Source organism: Stereum hirsutum (assembly GCF_000264905.1).
Source record: "Stereum hirsutum FP-91666 SS1 unplaced genomic scaffold STEHIscaffold_17, whole genome shotgun sequence".
Lineage (NCBI taxonomy): Eukaryota > Fungi > Basidiomycota > Agaricomycetes > Russulales > Stereaceae > Stereum > Stereum hirsutum.
Genome location: NW_006763147.1, coordinates 228,853 through 240,011, shown reverse-complemented (window position 1 = coordinate 240,011; position 11,159 = coordinate 228,853). Strand labels below are relative to the sequence as shown.

Sequence of the window (11,159 nt, the reverse complement as noted above, 5' to 3'; positions counted from 1 at the left end):
TTCCCCGATCTCGCCTCATCCGGCTCTTGCTCCTGAGACGCAAACTGGATCTCAAGAAGACGAGGAACAAACGCGCCGGAGGACTATCGCTGAACGTATGGCCAAGCTCGGCGGTATCAGATTCGGTGCACCACCGCCACCACCTCCCATGCGCAGACCTCCTGCAACCGAAGAAGCTCCCGCTTCAGCCGAAGAAGTCTCCCATGGGCATCCTGAGGGCGAAGTTGAACCCCGCGCTGAGGCTGAAGAGTCCCAGCAGGAGGAAACAGAAGAGGATGAACAGGCGAGGAGGCAGAGAATTGCGGCGAAGATTGCGGGGATGGGAGGGATGAGATTCGGGATGTTACCCTCTCAGGCAGCTCCTGCGCGTCCTCCACCGACCCATAGAGATGAGGAGGAAGACGAGCCTGCTCCGCCGCCGCCACCTGCGCGGGCTGTCCCGCCTCCACTGCGTGCGCCACCTCCGCCGCAACGGCTGGATTCGGAGTACGAGAACGTTAGTGCCTCGGAGGATGATGATGGCGTAGAAGTTGTGGCGGAGGAAAGCGAGGCGGAGGAAGTGAGACACGAGGAGCTGTCGACTGAGTATGAGGAAGACAGCGTTGAGCCAGAGGAAGCTCCTCCACCTCCACCTCCACGTTCAGGGAGACCACCAGTCCCTACAGGCAGGCCTCCGGTCCCTGTTGGCATCGGTCGACCTTCCGATCCTTCTGCTGCTCGTTCGCCTGTTCGTCGTGGTTCGCATGATACAGTCACGTCTATAGGGTCAAGACACGCACCCCCCAGCGCTCAACATGCGCCCCAGTCTGACTTCGTCATGGTCGAGCAGGACGAGGATGAAGTCCCGCCGCCGCCGCCTCCACCAAGACAGTCCCGTCCGCCGCAACCCCGATCTGCTCCTGTCCCCCCTCCCCCTCCGCAGGCTCAGTCACCAGGTGTTCCGGAGAAAGAAATGGGACAGTGGGAGCTGCCTTCGATTCCTAGTGGAGGGTTGGATTTCGGGGACGGAGGCGCCACGAGCGATTTATCGGCGTCGATGTGGTCCGAGGATTCGACGGCGTATCCGTCAACTGCGTCTCATGCCGCTCCCCCTCAACAACAACTACAGAGACAATCCCTATCTTCTCCTGCCCACCCTCTCCCTCCTGCGCCTTCCGCTTCCGGCACCACCGGCGTCGCGCCCATTCCGGTGGAGATGTCGTCCATCGATCTCCAAGCCGTCTGGGGACGTGTAGGTGTCCAGCTCTGCGAAGTCGCGGCTACACTGCACGAAAAGTCGAAGAAGACGCTGATCGGGAACGGATCCTACGCGGGCTTCGTATCCGCCGTACTCGCGCAGGTCCCCAATGCGCGTGTCTCTCCCGCCACACAGTCTGGCGAGTGGAACGAATACGGGTATCTCATATACTCACAGAGCGGTACGGCGGTACAGGTGCGCGCGAGCGAGATCATGCCGGGGGATATCATCGTGCTGGAGGAGGCAAAGTTGAAGGGACATAAGGGTTTGCATGCGTATAATGTCACGGTGGGGGGTGCGGGGGCGGAGGCGTGTGCGGGTGTTGTGAGCGAGTTTGAGGGGAAGAAGATGAAGGTTAGGGCGTTGTTGGCGAACCAGCATGTTGGGCAGTCGGTGAGTGATTATTTTTTCTGGCCGTCGTTGGAGTGTACGAGACTGATTTGATGCGGTTTGGGTAGACGGTGGAGTCGGTGAGCTATAAGCTGGAGGATATGAAGAGTGGATTGATCAAGGTACGGTTTACTTGTCGACTGGCACATCCTATTCCTCTTTCCCGGTGACAAACCACTAACGTATATCTTTGGTCCAGGTATATCGAGTCCTGGAGGCATAATTAAATCCCTTCGCTGGATTTGGAGCCAGAGTGTTGCTTGGTTGTCGTGAATGAAGTTTCAATGTACAATAGATCGGACAAGTCACTAGCGTAAGTAGAAGAATGCGTATGTATAGGTATGGGCTGGCCAAATGGTAGATTTCATCCTTAATTCCCTTTGTTTGAGCGAAGGTGGACGAGAGACGGTGGCGATAAGACTCGCCCACTCGAGATTGCCCCAGGTCCGTCGAAGTCCATCAGAGGGACGCTCGCGGTCTTCTGAGTATGCCGTTTGCAAACAACGATGGTGCTCGGGCGAGCTCTGAGCAAAACAAAACTATGTCGCAACACCACGCGGGCGTATATTCTGTGGCGGGCAGAAACTGGTTCAAAAACAATCTAAGTTCCTTTCCATAAATCCACGCCTCACAGTTCCGATGTCCTAAAGATTCCATGGTGCCCTACTTACGCCCCTACGCCCCCACCGACACCCAGTCCTCCAACCAAGCCTTCACAAACTCGACTTCCTGCTCGTGGATCGCTTGTATCTCAGGCGGTTCCGCGGAATGGTTCGCGAGGCCGTTCTCGTCGTAGTGGTGGACTGCGTCTGTGTGTTTTGGATTGCGTTGCGTTAGATGGGAAGGTGAGGAGGGAGGTGAGAAGGTGAGAAGGGGTGGGATGAATGGGGAGAGAGTGCGATGGGAAGGGGATGTGATGAGAAGAGGATGTGATGAGAAGGGGGCTATGTGATATAGGGTGCACGTACTCGGAATGAGCTTAAACGGCCTCAACACCGTATCCGTCCTGTTCTGAGCTCCGTACTGGCTATGCGGCGTGTCCGGCCTCCAGGGGTCGACTGTGCATATACACAACACATACGTCAGTCATTCCATGCACGTCGATAATTCGAAAGAAAAGGTCGTTGAGCAAGACAGAGGCTGTACAGCGACAAAGAGAGAGGGTAGTTGGGAGGAAACGCAAATAGTGATGCGAACGAAACCGGTGGTGCGAACGCAAAACGTGGAAAAACAAGGGGCGAACGAAAAGCTAACAAATGAAAGGAAAGGAAAGGACGTACTCTCCCCATCGACAATCGCAAGCCTATCCGCCGCGATTCCGAAATCGCCTAGGACGTTCACGGAGGTGACGTTCGGCAGGGGCGGGACGGTGAAGAACTCGCCTGGCGCGAAAGCCTGTCGCCATCCACCCATCCATCATCCGTACATAATATGTGGTCGACCGGGTTCAGTGGGGAGATGCAAAGCGTGCGGGGAGGGTGAAATTTTAGGTCAGCATTAAACATTTGGTTCACCCGCCGAGGACGCAGAAGGCGGGGGTGGGAAGGTGGGAGGACGATGGAAGGACACGAAAAGGCGTACCTGCTCACAGATCTTATGCTCATACTCCAGATCCAAAACCCTCGAGATGATAGCGGGGATATCGTCGCTCGGCGGCGCGGTCTATATATTCCAAAAAAATAAAACGCAGGGCCCGGTGAGTACCTATCTGGCTATCTCCACCAAGTCTGGGAGGATGCCCGACTGGGCTCACCGTCAAATACCCCCACTGCGTACAATACTGGAACGTCCACAACCTCCACGTCTGGTACAAGTCCGTCCCGTTATACTGGCTCTCGTCCTGTGTGCCGAAACATTGTTCGATCGTGTTGGTGCCGGTGCAGCCGGCGACGAGGTTCTGTTTTTGTTGTCCAATTAATTCAAAGCGCATACATCCATCCACCGTTCATTGTCCAGAGCATCCATCCACAGTGTACAGCATACGTCAACTCAGGCTGGCATAAACAAAAGAAGATGGGAGAAGGGAAAGACACGCACGTCCTTAATCCACCCCGCATAATTCACCAGCGCATTATTCACCTCCAACCCTTGCACCGTCACACTGTCACTGCCATTCGTGGAGGTGGTGGTAGTCTCGTTATTCAACAACGTGCAGAAATCGTCGAATACGGTGCTCCCGACGGCTGGGTCCCAGTTCTTGGATTGCCAGTATTCGAGGGGGGTCTATACAGTTATCGATTGGGAGATGAACATGGGTTGTAAGAGGGTCAGAATCCGGTGTTGTTTATCCATTGGAATGTGAGGTTATGATAAACGAGGAGTGGGCATGTGGGCGTGATAATGCGCGAAAACAGCGAAAGGAAAAACGGTGGATAGAGGGCGTAGTAGATGCAAGATAGACACGAAAGCGAACATAACGCACCTCGAGAACACTCGCAAAATCTTTATCGTCCGGCAGATCTTCAAGCCCAAAGATCGCCTTGATCGCGCTTCGTTCGGTTTCGTTGTTCGAGCCTACCCACCCATCATACCCCACATCACAACGACATCACTGATCAGTTTCCATAGCCAGAGGGAGAGGGGATATTGGAAGGAGAAATGGGATGAACCCAAGAGAGAGGAGAACGCACCGAGGTACTTATCGACAGTAGACACCGTCTGCACCAAATTATCCGAACATTCCACCGTCGCGAACTGCCGGATGACGTCCATGTATTCCCAGTTTGTGATCGCGGCGTGGGTCACGCCTGTGCGAGGTGTCGTCAGAGTGCGGGGATATATCAGCAGAGTATTGGGTGTTCAAACGCGAGGTAACGTACCGCTCGACGCAATAGCCCCATAGACGATATCGGGATAGAGGACTTTCATATGTGCGGCGCGCGCACCGGCGTAGGAACCCTGTCCATGTTCGTTTTCGTTTCGGTTTCAGTTACAGTTACGGGGATGGGTAGCACATATAGCATTCAGCATAGTATTCGTGAGCCGGGACGAACGGAGGCAGGGAGAAGACTCCCGACGAACAGAAGCAAGGAGAAGACTCACGCCGAAATAAATCCACGGCGTTCCAGGCGCGGTGAGGTCCTCATCGATCCCTTCAAACTTGACATTGCGCATGAAGTTGGCAGAGTCCTCGAGGGCTTGTTCGTTGTTGAGCCATCTGTGTGCGAGGTGGGGCGGGTTAGTGGGACGTTCAACCATTCAACCCTTCGAGGTTTAGAAGGACGCTCGAGGTAAGGGTAAGAAGCAAGAGTATAGGGAGTATAGGGATGCAGAGTTCCCGAAGAGGGTACACGTATGTTTTGAGAGAACGGGCAGACGAAGAACACACCTGAGATTGTCCGTCGAGAAATCTGGGACGCCGACTGAGTCGCCTGAAAATCACCAACACAAATATCAGCTCCCTTCTTCTATCCCTCTTCCCTCTCCTCTTCCTCTTCCTCCCTCTCCCTCCCTCCCCTCCACTTTCACACCAAAGAGCAAAGAATAATGGGAAAAAAAGAACAAAACGCACCATAATACCGATGCTCGAGCACAACCCCCACCCCACCCGTCGCCTCCGCCAAAATATCCACAATCCCCGTATCGAGATAGGGCAGCCTATCTTCTCCGCTCGTTTCGCCGCCGTCGAGCACGATCACAGGCACTGTTGCGTTGGAACCGGGGGTGTAGTGTCGCGTGCTTACCTGTACCTCATCTCGTCAGTTCATGGACAGGGAGGTGGTGGGAAGGAGAGAGGGAGGGGAGGGAGGAGGAGAACGTACCCAGTATCGTTGAGGAAAGGTCCCGTTCGTAGAGCCATAGAAATGATCCAAAGGCTGCGTGAAGTTGTATTGCGGGAACGTCGCCCTCTTCCCTACTTCTCCCTTCGTCCTCTTCTCCAAGTTCTCCGAATCGAAAGCGACCTGCCCAGCATGCACGTTCACCCCCGAATCCACATAGTCGTGCGTAGAGAGAGAAGCAGAAGAGGTAGTGGTACTAACGCTAGACCGAGCCTGAGTACGTTTCCATAGATTCACACTCTGCGCATTATGCAGTCTCTGTCCCCTCGGCGCGTCCAACGCGATGGCCTGCGCGGCGACGACGAGGCTGACCGTGAGTGGGAGCAACATGCTTGCTGGAACCGTGGGAGAGTATAGAGGGGAGCGCCAGAAATTATAACCAAATAATCAGCGGAGGGACGGAATGGAAAGCACCCGTTATTGCGTTCTCAAGGGGTTTATATATTTCATACTCGTACTAGGAAGTACTACTCCTGAGCGCTGCATAAGGTGTGTCTTCTGCTCCATGTGCTCTTTGCGGCGGTATGCTTGGCCATGGGCATCGTTGGGCGTTAAGAGGTGTAAGTAATAAGGTACGTGCAATTGTGAGGGGTGAAAAGCGTATAAATATCTGCGAGTACATGTGCACTTCGTCGTCGACATGGTCCGATGGTGAAGAAGGAAGTCAAGAGGGGGGAAGAAGAAGGAAAAGATAACGGCTACCAGTCTCGACGGAGAGACTTCGGGGTCGGAGCTTCAGATTCAGGCCTTGGAAGGGACACAGCTCGAAGAACATGGCTGCGAAGGATGGAGCGAGGAAAGTAACAAAAGTAACTGACGAGAGGATTGGAAAAATATGATGATCGCGAAATAGGGGGTTGAAGTTCGTACGGACGCCACAGTGGCGCGCACCGATCACTCGGTAGACAACGTTGATGTCGTCCGAAGTCATGGTGGACCGGTCACTCGAGCTGATTGAGACCCGAAAGAGTGTAGAGGAGATGAGTTGGGGTTCATTGTTCAAAACCGGAAGGATACGTTCTTAGAAGAGCTACTTAGGTTTGCGCCCGGCGAGCTTGAACCTGAAGGAGGTACTCGAGAGGTTCGGAAGCTGACTTCGGTAGGATGAGACGATGTCGGTTCGGCCAGCGTTGTGTTTCTGGTCGTTGGTCGGTTCGGAGGGTAGATAAGTGGTAGTAGATGTCAACTCTGTTAGTCCGAGAAAAATAGAGAGACGAGCAGTGGTCGGACGGGTCATATAATACCTGCTCCTACGAATCCTTCGATCCACGGTAGACACACTGGGTGGGATGAATGACTTCTGCCCTGCCAGGAAACGAAGAAACGAGCTTCATCCTTGTCTTGTCACTGATGGTCCAACGGACGACTCGGGTAGACAGGGCTGGCTTCGCGCCATATTGTTCACTAGAAGCGTGCAGAAACGAATGATGTCAAAAATGAGGGATGAACATAGGAAGCTGGGACCTCTCAGTTGTTTATATGACTGCCTTGGCCTTTTGGTAATGCCAATTCCGACGAGCTGGGGCTATCGAACGAGTGGATATAGTAGTGGTATTGTCCTGGGAGTCGACAACGCAACAGTCGTTGCTGGACTTGACCGAAAGTTGGAGTTGTCGGCGTCTGCCGAGGCACGAGGACAGGGTGGCACTTCGTGCTCCTCAGACCTCTGACATTGCCACACCGACCAACACGCCTCGTACGTCCATCTCATTCGATTATCTCAACTCACGATGTAAATCTTGTATTTGGTGGAACTTGTTGAGAAGAGAAGGTATCTCCGGTAAGATGATGTGGCGCTATTACACAAAGTGTGTTATACGGACATTACAGCGAAGAGAAAAAATTGATACATAGGAGACGCTTTGATGAGTAGCTTCACAGTCAGACACAAATAGTACGCTCGTCTGGAAGGAGTATGTGCTGCGATCACATCGAAGACATGGGTCTAATGTGAGTAACCCAGACCTGGCAAGCATCGACACGAACGTACAAAGATTGGCAGATGGTAGAGAGAAACAGACAGAGGTCGATTGGGCAGGAACCAGTGGACGAAATGAAACAGTGTACAATTTGGGACACAGAAGCTCACAATAGAAAGTCGTGGTGAGGTATATGATAGAGCCCGTCCACCAACATGGGCTTATCCCAGTCGATAGAGTCTGAGGGGGATGACTTTCCCTTCAGTGAGAAGCTTCTGCGAGCATAGCTGCACAATGTCAAAAAAAAAAAAAACGAAAGATATTACACAGGAAACTCATGCACCAGGAGTCGGATAAAAAAGATTCGTCACACTCAACTCCGGTTCTTCGCAAGACAGACATCCCCGTCCGATCCCTTATACCACCTAACCTTCGAGTCCGGCATCTTCGACATGTTCTGGCTCCTCCACTAGACCAAGGTCAGGTCCCTCGAGCCATTCCCATGGAATTGTTACGTCCGACCCAGGAGCGTCATTTGTGTCTACCGTCGTCACTGTTGAAAAAAAAACGAGCCAGTATCTTGGGTCAATCTCCATCCATGGTAAGTAGTAATAAAATAGATGGATGTACCAGGGGTGTCAGGCGAAAACTTACGGAGCATCTCTAGGACACTCCTCTGTATCCCATTGCGGTGAGCAGGAGGTGTCCACTGTTGCTGTAACCAAGTGGGGTTCCCGGTCCACGGTACAGAAATATCTGCAGCCATCTGTCCGAGTGCGGAGACTAGACTTTTCCACGAACCTTTATCGAGGCGCAGAGTAGGATGTCCTTCATGTATGAGAAGCAGAGAGTGACGAATATCTGAGCGGAAGAAGCAAAGGGGTGTGCATTGTGGAGAATGTGGACCGGAGCCGGGTCGATGCCTGAGAAGGAGGCCGCCACCGTGGAGGAAGCGTGACACGTCACCATTCTCCACATTCTCAGCTTCTCTGAAGAGCTGTACTGTGAGAGAGCAAAGGTGGAGCAAGTCGACACACCACTCTGGATTCGGCGGATGAATGGGGCTATATTTTTTAGCGGAGGAAGAATTCAAGGTTGACCATAGAAAAGAAAGCCAGACCAGCCTTTTTTTGGTTTCATAAGAGTAGTTGTCTGGCGCAGTCCTGTATTGGGCAAATGTTCGATCCAGATTCATGGATAGGGCTTTGAGTGCCAACCCGGAAAAATCGAACTGTGCTTCGTGAGACTGCTCCACTACCCAGTGTACAAGAGCTCGCAGAGTCACGTTATAAGATTGGAGATCACTAACTAGTCCGAGCGTGAGAATTGTGTGAGCAGCACTATCAAAACTGACTACATGGCCGTTTCTAAGAAGGGACCGCCCAGGCTCCACAAGCCTCACCATCCCAGTACCAAATATATTACTCAAAGGCTTAGAGACTGATTCCATCAATTTGTTCCGCACCATGTCGAGAAGAAATGTGATGATATCCAGCTCATGAGATGATATGCTCGTAGGATCCGTGTTTGCGAACAAGCTAATGGGCAGAGCATATAGGAGGAGCCCTACAACAGGAGCATCTGCAAAGATCGATTTCATATCGTGGGCTTGGGGCACAGCTAATTGAACGGCAGAAAGCATAGCACTGGTGAAAGGACATTTCCAAAGAGTGTGGCTGTGTTCCATTCCAGTCAAAGAGAAGGAATACCGTTTCGCAGACTTCACTAGTAGACTCAACAAAAGGATGCACTGTCTCCGCACAAATATAAGATCTAAAATGATGGACCAGAATGTCAGTTTCAGATGACTCAGAACATGCAATGGGTTAAGAGGGACTTTGCCTTACATCGCGAGGGAGTATGGCTAAAGTCCACGATGAACTGTGCTGCGGTTGCATTTGTACGAATGCTTGCCTCATCAGAAAGCATGTAGCACAAGGATGAGAACTCATTCTGAGTTATCCAACGGTCTTGTATTACTGGGTGCTGCTGCAGGATAATTGACTGGAATATAGCTGCAGCCTGATCGACAATAATATCCTCGTGTGTTTGCTGGAGGGCAGAGTGATATGCATCTATCTCATAAGCAGTCAATGCAGTTTCCGCGTCAATTCCTCGCGGGGGAATATGAGTAGTCGAGCCGGCTTCCATCAAGTTCCATGGGCGATCGGCGTGGTTTTGCGGGCCTACGACGAGGTCGAGGAGTGCCCCCATCCATGACCGCCAGTGCACCACCAAAGAAGCATAAGTCAACTTTAGAGCATGATGCAACGGGGTACCGTAACTGATTATGAGCTGCGCGAGAGTAGACTGGAATGGCGATATCTCGGGATGGAGACAACCGTGTAGAACGGTCCATCCAGTGTAAACAGCAACTACGAGGGCAAATGTGCAAGACAATAGTCCAGCAACAAGGATAGGGAGGAATACTCGTGAGATTGGGATGGCGCTCGATATAATATTGTCGAGGAGGCCCACGACGAAGAGTAGGACTGGTATGATCAATAGTTGCGGCAGCAGCTCCACTGCAGGAGCGAGCAATCGCTCAGCATGAGCCCAGCGACGGTGTAAATCACCTAGTTTTTGGTGAGCTGCTCGATGCTCGGAACGGGACAGCATGGCCACATATCCTCGGCTTGTCACCGCAAGAGCAGCTACCGAGACCTAGAAATCAAGAGGATAGTAATTAGGCTTCGAAGAGAGTTATCCTTGGATTGAAATACTGACACTGAGTATCAGTGAGATGGACCAATAGAAATTGAGTCTCACAGCACTACCTTCGGGCTCAAACTGAACGGGAGGGGAGAAGTCAAGCTGTGATGCGTTAGCGGCATTGACGGCAATGTATATGTCAGTAAAGTTCTGAAGGAGCTCGTTGGTTCTTGCTCCTGTGTCCTGTGACAGGCCAGTAAGAGACTGGACAAAGAACGTCGTAACGATGGCGGAGAAGAGAGCGATCTGTGATATGTGATCAGATATGCCGGAGACAGCCAAGAAGTTACGAACTCACGAAGACCAGCAAAGTGTCCAGTGTGCCACGCCAGCGATCCACCGTCGGCTGAATACGCTCCAAGTGGGCGCGAAGCAAAGGCGACCAACCACTTGAGCTAGTGGCTGGGGCAGATGGTATGGCCTTGTTGGAGATATCTAAGTGTATTCCTTCAGTGGGTACAGTACGCGTGCAGAAGAGCATAAGTAGTTTACCAAGTGTCACCTGCCTGCTGTACGTTTGCTTCAGGACATCGAGGATGTCTCTCGAGAGTGCATCTATCCGAATAAATGTCGTTTATCGAGTTAACCAGTCAGATAAGTGCGTTCTGGCTGTATGGATATGCCTGGGTGTGACGTCCTCCGCCATGGACATGGACATCAGATATTCGAGGTACCAGTGGACGTACTATACGATGCAGCTTGTTCTTTCTGTACATTCAGCAATTCTTCCATAAGTTCTGATTGATGTTGAATTGCTGTCACTAGGCCCTCATTGTTCAAGGTACCTAATCTAGTATACGATAGGCGGACGTTGGTTCAGCGTAATAACATCGTCAGCGATCATCGATCACGTTCAAGCCATGGATTGTTAGAAATGAACGCACATCGGGGGGCCGAGTGAGGCTCCAGTTCCCAAATCTTCATGTGGTTCTATGTGTTCTTCTCTGGCTTTAGGTTGGATTTTCATTGCGAGGCTAAGGGAGGTGAGTGAGTGAGTGAAGCTGTGTGAGGCGGCCGCTTCGCAAAGAAGCACGAGGAAACTTCTTGGCCACAGAGTGCCACACGACCAGCTACGGCCGTTGCCAGTGGAACTTAGACGCCCCTCTCGCGCTTCAGCTCGGT

General features: G+C 52.2%; 2 protein-coding genes across 2 annotated transcripts; both read right to left on the bottom strand.

Moving 5' to 3' along the window:
• Positions 1-1,249: 1,249 nt before the first annotated feature.
• On the bottom strand, positions 1,250-5,796 carry STEHIDRAFT_124995 (peptidase S28). Its single transcript, XM_007309179.1, has 16 exons — positions 5,608-5,796; positions 5,389-5,529; positions 5,139-5,310; positions 4,956-4,998; positions 4,670-4,784; positions 4,447-4,525; positions 4,258-4,374; positions 4,050-4,141; positions 3,665-3,850; positions 3,381-3,524; positions 3,209-3,289; positions 2,908-3,022; positions 2,596-2,685; positions 1,827-2,436; positions 1,696-1,749; positions 1,250-1,630 (listed from the first exon to the last, which is right to left on the bottom strand). Exons 1-14 carry the CDS (start codon positions 5,734-5,736, stop codon positions 2,303-2,305), a joined length of 1,638 nt encoding a protein of 545 aa, XP_007309241.1. The 5' UTR covers positions 5,737-5,796; the 3' UTR covers positions 1,250-1,630; positions 1,696-1,749; positions 1,827-2,302.
• A 3,961-nt stretch (positions 5,797-9,757) lies between these two features.
• Positions 9,758-11,023, bottom strand: STEHIDRAFT_149855 (uncharacterized protein; the record flags this gene model as incomplete). Its single annotated transcript, XM_007309178.1, has 6 exons — positions 10,922-11,023; positions 10,724-10,827; positions 10,530-10,592; positions 10,336-10,472; positions 10,053-10,283; positions 9,758-9,989 (listed from the first exon to the last, which is right to left on the bottom strand). Coding segments are annotated over exons 1-6 (849 nt in total), but the record flags the coding sequence as incomplete, so codon positions are not given.
• Positions 11,024-11,159: the final 136 nt, after the last annotated feature.